This window comes from Salvelinus sp. IW2-2015, linkage group LG18, assembly GCF_002910315.2.
Source record: "Salvelinus sp. IW2-2015 linkage group LG18, ASM291031v2, whole genome shotgun sequence".
Lineage (NCBI taxonomy): Eukaryota > Metazoa > Chordata > Actinopteri > Salmoniformes > Salmonidae > Salvelinus > Salvelinus sp. IW2-2015.
Window position 1 is genome coordinate 55,411,889 of NC_036858.1, and position 12,179 is coordinate 55,424,067.

The 12,179-nt window shown below is 42.6% G+C and overlaps 1 protein-coding gene across 3 annotated transcripts in view; it reads left to right on the forward strand.

Moving 5' to 3' along the window:
• rnf157 (ring finger protein 157) overlaps positions 1 to 8,992 on the forward strand; it is a 42,785-nt gene extending 33,793 nt beyond the window's left edge. The window contains exons 15-18 of one of the 3 annotated variants that reach the window (XM_070448620.1): positions 576 to 624; positions 2,352 to 2,459; positions 4,052 to 4,086; positions 7,917 to 8,001. In XM_070448620.1, the coding sequence (XP_070304721.1) occupies positions 576 to 624; positions 2,352 to 2,459; positions 4,052 to 4,086 (192 nt within the window). In that variant the 3' untranslated portion in view covers positions 7,917 to 8,001. Of the gene's footprint in view, positions 1 to 575; positions 625 to 2,351; positions 2,460 to 4,051; positions 4,087 to 7,916 lie in introns of all 3 variants that reach the window. The other 2 variants (XM_024006894.1, XM_024006896.2) reach the window with 2 other exon arrangements.
• The last annotated feature ends 3,187 nt before the right edge of the window (positions 8,993 to 12,179 follow it).

The following is a 12,179-nucleotide window of genomic DNA, read 5'->3' on the forward strand; positions in this document are numbered from 1 at the left end:
CCATTTGAATTCATGGTCTGTATATTTTATCATTTAGTTCAGTATACCATCAATATACAGGCCTTTTTGGGTTGGAAGGTTTGTATTTAGTCCTGTAGCTTATCCAATGTAATTGGARAATCCAATGGGTTCTGGTAGTACTTTTTAATAACTGGTTCTAAGTTTTGTAAATTATCATGTATACATTTCTGTTCTTTGTTATATGGCCAAAAAGGTTGGAGAAGTGTTTTATCCATACATCTCCATTTTGGATAAGTAGCTCTTCGTGTTGTTGTTTGTGTTCCAATTTTCCCAGAAGGGATTTGATTCTATGGGTTCTTCCTTCACATTGAGCTTTCTGACATGCTGTTCCTTATTATTTCTTAGTGCATTTCTGTACTGTTTTTGTGTTTCCTCATAGTGAAGGAACTACCCATAGAGCCAAAAGATAACRTCTCAGTCGCTGTGTCAGAAGAGCAGGATTCAGAGATACATATACCATATAGTACCTAAACTATAGGAATGGCTATAGATTAAAAAATTTAAATAAATAAAATATACAATACAACATGAATCTGTCTCTCTCCTTCTCACAGGGAAATTATGTCACAGAGGAACACTGCCCCTCTCCTTCCCACAAGCAGGGTAAATAGGACCTATCATTGACCTCTCACCTATACCTCTCACCTCTGACCCCTCTCTGCTTTACCCTCCTCACTAWCTGGCCATGCTGGAAAGGATAGAAGTARGTGGCAGTCTAAGCACCAATACAATGTTACCCACTAATCCTAACTTAAAGCCTCACCCTTACTAACTCCTTGCCTAAGCCCTACATTGGGGAACAAATATCATCTGTACACTGCACTGTAAACCCCAATGTGCTGTCATCACAAAATGTACATGCAAAAACACAGATATTAAAAACAATTCCAAAAAATATACCTGCAGTASAGCATGCTGGGAAAAAGGTTCATTTGTTATTATAACTTGATGTGACTTCTCATTTAGTTTTGAGTCAGTACCACATATACATTTTAAGTAGTAATTACTTTTCATTGACTTTGAATTCAAATTACTAGAAGTATTTAAGTAAAAYATGTCTCAGGGTTTACTCGCTCATCAATTCTTACAATATTTCCACTTTTGTCCTTTCTAACATGGCCTTTTAGTGACTGACTACCCTGTTACAGCACCCTATCCTATAAACTACCATATAAAGCTCATTATTAGTGAGATGGCAGGGTGTTTTAAGGGGTGCCATGCTAGATTCTCTTTACTGTAAATGATAAGGTGGGCTAAAATACTGGTCACACACTTTATTTGGCTAGTCCGGACTTTCCGTCTGTAGATGCTCGAACAATGGTRATACTATCAACAAACTACCTGTTGATAAGCAACTGCTTGCTAAGGTTAGGGTTAGGGCTAGGGTTAGTACATAGTGAGTCGATAGTTTGTAGAGCATCTACATATGGACTATCCAAAAAAAGTGTTACAACACTGACCATCGGTGAAACCATCACTAATCATCCGTTTGCACATATGCATTTGGTTCAGTTTGCTCTGTGTGTGTGTGTGTGTGTATGTTGTTGGTTTTCCAATGCTGGTGTATGTTTGCCTGCTGTGCTCTGCATGCACTGCTTAGATTCCACACCCTGATATGCAATGTGTGTGTACAGTATGTTTGTGTGTGTCTCTCTTGTTGCGCATATGTTTGGAGTCATATCCTCCCCACCTCTCCTTCTCCTCTGCTTTCCCTCCTCTATTCCACCATTCAAAAGTCAGATAAATTGGGATTGAATCTCTAACCCTGCCTCTCAGTGTCCCCAGAGTTTGAGTGTGTGTGTGAATGTGCGTGTGCGTGACCTCAAAGTTTGTGTGTGTTTGTTTGTCCAGAGTTTGTGTGTATGTGTGTGTTATTTATGAATGTGTGTTTAAATACTATGCATGTTTGTGTGTRTTTTGTGTGTGTTTGTTTGTGACATTATCTTTATCATCATGCATCTTCTTAATATGTATTTTTCTCCAGTCCAGTTGTAGTGGATGTGTGGAGTGGTGAACAATAAACAGACAATGAATAAATTAGTTAATAAGGAAACCAAAGGAATCCTGTCTCTATATATGTTCATGTGCATGTGATGCATGTTTGCACGCGTGTGTCACTGCTTCTCCTTGTGCATCCTCTGAGCCTGAGCCACATGCTAACCATCATCACATGATCTCACCCATGCACTCTTTTACACACGCACACACGCACGCACGCACACACACACACGCATAGTCATCGAAAAGCTACTGACCCCCATTTACACCCCCCTCTCCCTACCCCCTTCTGTGCATGGCTACTGTTGTTTGACCTTTGCCCCCGCTTGCAGGTGGGCGGAGCAGGTGTCCAGAGTTGGCCAATAACAATCACGCCCTCTGCGACACACCCTGTTTGGGGGGGCTGGACAATGAGCAGGTTCCCGACTGCCGATTCGCCGGTGAGTGGCAACCTACTGAACATGGACCAATCAAAGCTGAGACTGGGCATGGGGCGGGGGAGAGATGGGGATGTCAGTGAAAGGAAATAAGAAGGGAGCGAGGGATCATGGAGAGGAGAAACAGTGGAACAGAAGTCAGGGTAGAGAGACAATGGAGAGGGTAGAGGGAGACAGAGTTTTTAGTCAAAATTGAGGTTCTTATGTTTCTAGCTGAGATTTTAATTACTATAAATGGAGAAAGTGAAGAGGGGAGAGAATTGGATTATATACCCCATAAAATGTTGGTCTACTAGAGTTGTTTAATCTCAAATGGCTCAGGAAATAGATTCAGTGACATTGAAGGAAGAAAATATTGACCCAAAATAAATGAGGCTGTAATTGGTGATCCATCCATACCAAACACAAGACAGTGTATCTTTCTCAGCAGTTAGAACAGGAGGCTTCTTTCTTCTCATCATCCCCCCATCCTTCACTGCCGTGGTTGTTGTTCGTTCTTGTTGTTTTTCTCAGTAGTGGGTAGTTATGCACTCTCTTCCTCCTCTCCTCCCAGCAAAAAGCTCCTGTGTGTGTGAGAAAGTGTGTGTGTCTTTACATTTGTGTGTGAGAGCGTGTATGTGAGAGCATGTGTGTGTGTGTGAGAGCGTGGGTGTGTGGTTGTTCTCTATGCTCCATCCCAGAGTTCCAAGTTAATGTTCAGTGTCTGCCAGCTCCGAGCCACTTTGCTTATCGTCTGCGGCTTATCTCTCCTTCTCCTTTGCTTCTCCCTCGCTTGCTAGATGTCCTCTCTCTGCTGTGCTGTGTGTGGTTGTTCTCTATGCTCCATCCCAGAGTTCCAAGTTAATGTTCAGTGTCTGCCAGCTCCGAGCCACTTTGCTTATCGTCTGCGGCTTATCTCTCCTTCTCCTTTGCTTCTCCCTCGCTTGCTAGATGTCCTCTCTCTGCTGTGCTGAAGCAGGTTACAGTGAGGGAGGGGTGAAAGGCTTTGCTTCTCAAGAGATAATCCCAGTACACAGCAGTGTGTCAAGATCCAGGTGCTGGTTTAGGCAAGAACAACTAGTATCCAAAAACAGGTGTAAAAACTGCCCTTTAGCTTTGTTTCTCTAAGTCTGTAGCACTCTAACATGGGTGCTGTTTCTGTGTCCACCAACTCTCAAACGACTAGTCCCTGTTTTCTGGCCTTTTTATTAAAAAGCTCAGGCTGCAGAGTGAACGCAGAGATTTAGAGGTCTGGCTACTTCAGAGCATTCCCTATTTTAACGGATGTCTGTTATTTCAATGAAGAGACCACGTCGTTAACTCTCAAAAATGTGTCTTAAAAGGAAGTCAATCTTTAAGGAATCTGCCTAAATTAAAAAAAATAATAATAATTGCAGACGAAGCCTTAGCTCCTCCCATTCCTGTAACTCCCAACGTATTGCCCCCACTGCCCCCTCACCTCGCTCTCCCTACTCTTTGTGGTTGTTGTCAGATGAATTCTCTGTGCCGTAAATGTGTTATATTCTCTCTCTTTGTTTCTCTCCTTTATCCATCATTTAATATTTTCTGTCTCCTCTTCGATGCTCRTCCTCTCTCTCTCTCTTTCGGATGGACAGATGCGGACTCGTGCCCTGTGCACATTGAGGAATAGGTATGGCTATAGCTGTGGCTAGCTGATGGGTTAGAGATTGTTCACTAAACTTCGCACTTTCAGAACAACTGAAAGCGCGAAGCACCACATTTAATCATGGCAAGGAGGCAATCAAACAAGCAAAGCGTCAGTATAGAGACAAAGAATTCAACGGCTCAAACACAGGGTCTACAGACAATCACGGATTACAAAAAGAAAACCAGCCCCATCGCGGACATCGACGTCTTGCTCCCAGACAAATMAAACAACTTCTTTGCGCGCTTTGAGTACAATACAGTGCCACCGACATGGCCCGCTACCAAAGACTGTGGGCTCTCCTCTGATGTGAGTAAAACATTTAAACGTGTTAACCCTCGCAAGGCTGCCGGCCCAGATGGCATCCCTAGCCGCGTCCACAGAGCATGCGCAGACCAGCTGMCTGGTGTGTTTACGGACATATTCAATCAATCCCRATCCCAGTCTGRTGTRCCCACATTTTTCAAGATGGCTACCATTGTTCCTGTTCCCAAGAAAGCTAAGGTAACTGAACTAAATGACTATCGCCACGTAGCACTCACTTCTGTCATCATGAAGTTCTTTGAGAGACWATTCAAGGATCATATGACCTCCACCCTACCTGACACCCTAGACCCACTTCAATTTTCTTACCGCCCAAATAGGTCCACAGACGATGCAATCGTCATCACACTGCCCTATCCCATCTGGACAAGAGGAATACCTATGTAAGAATGCTGTTCATTGACTACAGCTCAGCATTCAACTGGGTCCTGGACTCCTTGCCGCCCCCAGGTGGTGAAGGTAGGAAACAACATCTCCATCCCGCTGATCCTCAACACTGGGGCCCCACAAGGGTGCGTTCTCAGCCTTTTCCTGTACTCCCTGTTCACCCATGACTGCATGGTCATGCACGCCTCCAACTCAATCGTCAAGTTTGCAGACAACACTACAGTGGTAGGCTTGATTACCAACATCAACGAGACAGCCTACAGGGAGGCGGTGAGGGCTCTCAGGATAATAACCTCTCACTCAACGTCAACAAAACAAAGAAGATGCACTACCTGTTATTAACCACTAGTAGCTGCATGATGTAGAGCAGTGACCTATCACCTTGGTCCTGGAGAGCCAAATGGTGTGCAGAGTTTATATTAGTTTCAGCCCAGCACTTATTCACCCATTTTGACTAATCCTCAAGGACACCTTGATTAGTTCATTCAGGTGCAGTCGGTGTTGGGCTGGTACACAACCCTGCATCTAGCTACCGCAGCTCCTGTTTTTCATGGACGAATCCAACTTGAGAAACACGTCTAGTAAAAGTGTTTTGTGCACATTTCTGAAGTTGGGATTGGTCCCTTGTTGAATGTGCATCCAGCCCAGCAGGCCTTTAACCCCCCATCTCTATGACCAGTTACATGCTGACCACACCGCTCACGTCACATGCGTTGCAAAATAAATGTGCACATAGTGGCAAGAAAAAGTATGTGAACCCTTTGATCTGATCTTCATCTAAGTCACAACAATAGACAAACATAGTGTGCTTAAACTAATAACACAGAAATMATTGTATTTTTCWTGTCTATATTGAATACATAATTTAAACATTAACAGTGTAGGTTGGAAAACATATGTGAACCCCTAGGCTAATGACTTCTCCAAAAGCTAATTGGAGTCAGGAGTCAGCTAACCTGGAGTCCAATCAATGAGAAGAGATTGGAGATGTTGGTTAGAGCTGCCTTGCCCTATAAAAAACACTCACAAAATTTGAGTTCGCTATTCACAAGAAGCATTGCCTGATGTGAACCATGCCTCGAACACAAGAGATCTCAGAAAACCTAAGATTAAGAATTGTTGACTTGCATAAAGCTGGGAAGGGTTACAAAAGTATCTCTAAAAGCCTTGATGTTCATCAGTCCACGGTAAGACAAATTGTCTATAAAATGAGAAAGTTCAGTACTGTTGCTACTTTCCTTAGGAGTGGCCATCCTGCAAAGATGACTGCAAGAMCACAGTGCAGAATGCTCAATGAGGTCTAAGAAGAATCCTAGAGTGTCAGCTAAAGACTTACAGAAATCTCTGGAACACGCTAACATCTCTGTTGACGAGTCTACGATACGTAAAACACTAAACAAGAATGGTGTTTATGGGAGGACACCACGGAAGAAGCCACTGCTGTCCAAAATAAAGATTGCTGCACGTCTGAAGTTTGCAAAAGTGCAACTGGATGTTCCACATCGCTACTGGCAAAATATTCTGTGGACAGATGAAACTACAGTTGAGTTGTTTGGAAGGAACACACAACACTATGTGTGGAGGAAAAAGGCACAGCACACCAACATCAAAACCTCATCCCTACTGTAAAGTTTGGTGGAGGGAGCGTCAGGGTTTGGGGCTGCTTTGCTGCCTCAGGGCCTGGACAGCTTGCTATCATCGGCGGAAAAATGTATTCCCAATTTATCAAGACATTTTGCAGGAAAATGCAGGAAAATGTTAGGGTATCTGACCGCCAATTGAAGCTCAACAGAAGTTGTGTGATGCAACAGGACAACGACCAAAAACACAGAAGTAGATCAACAGAATGGCTTCAACAGAAGAAAATACACCTTCTGGAGTGGCCCAGTCAGAGTCCTGACCTCAACCCGATTGAGATGCTGTGGCATGACCTCAAGAGAGCAGTTCACACAASACATCACAAGAATATTGCTGAACTGAAACAGTTTTGTAAAGAGGAATGGTCCAAAATTCCTCCTGACCGTTGCGCAGGTCTAATCCGCAACTACAGAAAACGTTTGGTTGATGTTATTGCTGCCAAAGGAGGGTCAACCAGTTATTGAATCCAAGGGTTCACATACTTTTTCCACCATGCACTTTGAATGTTTACACGGTGTGTTCAATAAAGACATGAAAACGTYTAATTGTTTGTGTGTTATTAGTTTAAGCAGGATGTGTTTGTCTATTGTTGTGACCTCAATAAAATTTGATCTGATCTTCATGACCAATTTATGCAGAAATCCAGGTATTTCCAAAGGGTTCACATACTTTCTCTTGCCACTGTACATGTTATTCAATCATTGCACCCACACTGCTCGASGGCGTCAACTAGCGTCTGTTTAGCCAGGCGCTAAAATAGAACTTGGTTCTATTTGTGATGCTTGATGCGCTGCAAGTCCCGCCTCCCCTATCTCCTCATTGGTTTTTAGGAGCATATACCCACGTGGGTGATTGAAAGATGAACTGAGGTCCACACTCCAGTCCAGTTGGTTGTGGTAATGCACCTTAAAGTTGGTTGCCAACCACCATATAAAGTCCAAAGAAGAAACCTAAGGAGTAGAGATTACTCGAAACAAACTCGGTTTACTCTTTTATCTGTGGATTAAATCACGGAATAGAGGACCTTGTGCTTTTCAGGTAAAATAACAACCCAATGTTTATAWCCCAGGACAAATTAGCTAGCAACAGCAAGCTAGTTAGCTAAATTGACATAAATGTTTAATGATTTTTTGACATGTCCCCAAATTAATATAGTTCAGAGTTCGTTTTGATATTTCAACCTGCGTGTCCTGATCACYTCTGGTGTGGGTGGACAAAATTAACATGCACTCGATGGCGGACGCGCAAGCGGTCTGGTCAGCATGTTAGACTGGCCAGCCACAGACTTTAGACTACCATTATCGCCCACTAGAAGGAGAGAGACCAGCGAGCACAGTACTCAACACAAGGGCCTTGCATTTTGTTTTTATCTTACATCCTTTATTTTTCTCTCTCTTTTTCCCTTTTTCTTTCTCGACTCTGTCTGTCTGTCTCTCTCGCGCTCTCTCTCTCTCTCTCTCTCTCAGGTCTGATGTATCTGGGAGGATATAAGCCAGTGTTGGAGCCCCTCTCAGACCATGCCTCCACCAGTAATATCAACCTGGAGGAGCAGGGGGTGGAGACAATGGACAGTCAGAGTCCCAAACACATACCTCCCACACCACGCCGCTGACCACACACACGCGCGTCCAATTTCGACCTCAGTGCTATAACAGCACATACTGATATTTTATTCATTTTAGGCAACCTCATGATTGCGCAGTAGACCTTCCTTACTGCATCTCCTCACCTGATTAACCAACTCCCATGTCCCTCATCCATCCTGAGGCAGTGTCTTCACTCAACCATCCTACACTTCTCTTCACTCTGGACTAAAGAGGAGTGTTTATCTCAGTTGCTAATTCTAACAGGGAAGTCTCGGAGAAGAGGATTTAACCAATCCACAGTCCAAGAAGGAGACTGCTAGAGTTAGACCACTCCCCCCCTCAATGTGTCATAATGTCTTTCTTGTGTTTTGTGTCATTAGTTCATCTTTTGAGATGCCTCCCCTTGCCTCTAACAAGCAACCAGTCAGGGGTCAGTGTACTCCGGTCCATGAACCAGAAATCTCTGGCCGTGGTTTTGCATGCAGCGCTCTGATGTCTCCAAGCACCCCTACTGTACTCAGCAGTGTTCTGTCCTCCCACAACTACCTGGTCTGAATGGGATTATCCTTGTTAGCTAAGAAACTGGATGTGCTGTATGTGGTGCTGAATGGAGGATTTGATCCAAAATGGAGGACTTGATTTGCTCCAAAATGGTGGTAGATACTGAACTGTAAAGGAGACAGGGGWGAATGTACGATGCCGATGGAGTATGTGTAACTCAGAGGGGAATGTAATGTAATGATTTGTTTTGGGATTATTAACTATAGAAGAATGACCTCTGAACTTTGAACCACCCCATGTAGCCCTTGCACACCTTTCCCAACACATACACCACCCTACAAAAACACATGTGCTGTTTGATAGACAAACCTGAACCTTTTTCTCCTCATTTTGTGAAAACCTTTATTTTGTTTAATTTATGTTGTTTTTAGTGTAAAGCTCTCCTGGTAATTTTGTCACGTGTTCTGTGTTTTATTTGTTTAAACAAAAAATGTGTTTATTATGTGGATGATTATACAGTACCAGTCAAAAGTTTGGACACACCTACCCATTCAAGGATGTTTGTTTATTTTTACTATTTTCTACATTGTAGAATAATAGTAAAGACATCACAACTATGAAATYGCACATATGGGATCATGTCGTTAAAATAATAATTTAAACAAATCAAAATATATTTTAGATTTTAGATTCTTCAAAGTAGCCACCCTTTGCCTTGATGACAGCTTTGCACACTCTTCGGTATTTTCTTAAAACAGCATTGTTGGTTAAGGGCTTGTAAGTAAGCATTTCACTGTAAGGTCTACTACACCTGTTGTATTCGGCGCATGTGACAAATAAATTTGATTTTATCTCAATTGGGTGGAGGCCAGGTCATCTGATGCAGCACTCCATCACTCTCCTTGGTCAAATAGCCCTTACACCGCCTGGAGGTGTGTTGGGTAATTGTCCTGTTGAAAAACAAATGGACTCATCAGACCAAACACCAGATTTCCACCGGTCTAATGTCCATTGCTCGTGTTTCTTGGCCCAAGCAAGTTTCTTCTTATTGGAGTCTTTTAGTAGTGGTTTCTTTTCAGCAATTCAACCATGAAGGCCTGATTCACGCAGTCTCCTCTGAACAGTTGATGTTGTGATGTGTCTGTTACTTAAACTCTGAAGCTTTTATTTAGGCCGCTATTTCTGAGGCTGGTAGCTCTAATGAACATATCCTCTGCAGAGTTACCCTGCAGCAGAGGTAACTCTGGGGCTTCCTTTCCTGTGGCGGTCCTCATGAAAGACAGTTTCATCATAGCGATTGATGGTTTTTGCGACTGCACTTGAAGAAACGTTCAAAGTTCTTGAAATGTTCCGCATTGACTGACCTTCATGTCTTAAAGTAATGATGAACTGTTGTTTCTCTTTGCTTATTTGAGCTGTTCRTGCCATAAAATGGACTTGGTCTTTTACCAAATAGTGCTATCTTCTGTATACCACCCCTACCWTGTCACAACACAACTGATTGGCTCAAATGCATTAAGATGGGAAGAAATTCCACAAATTAACTTTTAACAAGGCACACCTGTTAATTGAAATGCATTCCAGGTGACTACCTCATGAAGCTGGTTGAGAGAATGCCAAGAGTGTGCAAAGCTGTCATCAAGGCAAAGGGTGGCTACTTTGAAGAATCTCAAATATAAAATATGATATTTGATTTGTTTTAACACTTTTTTGGTTAGTACATGATTCCATATGTGTTATTTCGTAGTTTTGAATGAGTAGGAGTGTCCAAACTTTTGWCTGGTACTGTATGTGAAATGATTAATGGTTTTGAAGTGCAACACTGAATGCACTTCTASCTGTTACCTAGGCAACATACTTTGCGGTGCATGAGGCGATTGTAGAGTAAAACATGAAAGTCTCGGTCAGTCTCAACTCCCCTGTAGAGTACCCACAGTGGTACACACCTCTGACCTTTCTGRATTGTCATTATGGGACGATCTCAATTGTATACTCCTTGCATCTTCTCCTCTCCTTGTTTCTTCTCAAAACCCATTGGAGGAGGTCAGAGTGGAGSGACCTCTGGCTTTCTCATCCAATGGGTTTTGAGAAGAAAATGAGGAGAGAGTATGTGAGGAGTATGCTATTGAGARCTTCCCATTYTCTCCAAATGACACCCTATTCCCTATATAGTGCATTACTTTGACCCGAGCCCAATTRCCCATATTGTGCACTACATTTTACCAGAGCCCAATTCCCCTTTTAAGTAAAGGTAGTAAGCCATATGGGGAAWATGGTGCCATTTGAGATGCATAGATTGTCAATAAGACACACTATAGATGCCCTCTTCCTTATCCCCAACTACAGGCTGGCAACAGCTCTGTTAGCTATTGTTTACACACTGTCAGCTCAAACACCCCTACCTGTATCCCTCTCATCTACGGTATATGGACTGTGGTTCATTTTTGTAGACCAGAGAAAACATGGGATGCTTCCAAAATGTAACCCTATTCCCTATATAGTGCCCTCGATTTATTTGTGAAGGGAGCAATGTCTCATGCATTGAGATTGTGAATGAGCTTGGTCAGGGTTCTAGAACAGAACAGCCATGCTTACATTCCAGAATGGAGACTTATATGGTGGCGACAGAATGTTGACTGGTCATTTCTCCACATGGTTCTAATAGTCTTTTCACACACAAAACTCTCTTTAGTGGAACCAGATGTACTATCTGTTTCATGGGAAACGTACACCTTCAAATTAATGCTATATGTCATCTTTATTCCCACAGTACGTTAATGTCTTTGTGTGTGTGTGTGTGTGCGTGCGAGCGTGCACATGTACATTCATTAAATATTAGAGCGATTATTTACTACATTAATATCCCCTCAACAAAGATACGCACAGACACCGACACCGACACACACACAAACACACAGTCTCATTGACCGGTTGTTGACTGAACACAAACACACAGTCTCATTGACCGGTTGTTGACTGAACACAAACACATTTTGTTCAGATGGTTAAGAGGGGGCTTTTGCCAGGGGCAGTCGTTTCATTACTGCCAGGCCTAGATTCAGTCAGTTCAGCAAAAACCAACAACTTCATAGTATATAATGTATTTTGTTAGGGTGGTGTCGGAGGTGTAACTGCGTTGGAACTGTCAAATCCACTAGCGGCTCCTGACATTATTCCTATCGCGGACATTGACATTGGAAGCACCGAGTCGTATTAGTAGAAATCTAATCTCTCGTGGACAGACTACTTAAACATAAGCAAGATTTTAGTTTTGGCCCCACTAACAATTCTAGGGAGAGAGAATGTTTTTGTAATGTTCCCCTGATGTTTGAGTGTCCAATTTTCTGTTAGGAGAACATTCTATATTAGCAAAAACCTCCTGAGAACCCATTTAGCATGTTTTGTCATTGGAGTTAGGAGAACATTCAATATTAATGTTCTAGACATGTTTAATGGGACATTGCAAGAACATTCATGTGTCTAGTTTTCTGAGAGTAAGGAGAATATTCCATCAACGTCACACCAAACATGGTTGCCATGTTCTCAGAATAAAGATATTTATGTTCTAGACCCCTTTCATGTGACATTGCAAGAACAGTCCAACCTGAACACATCACCCTTTGTTACTGTTGCCAAGCCCAT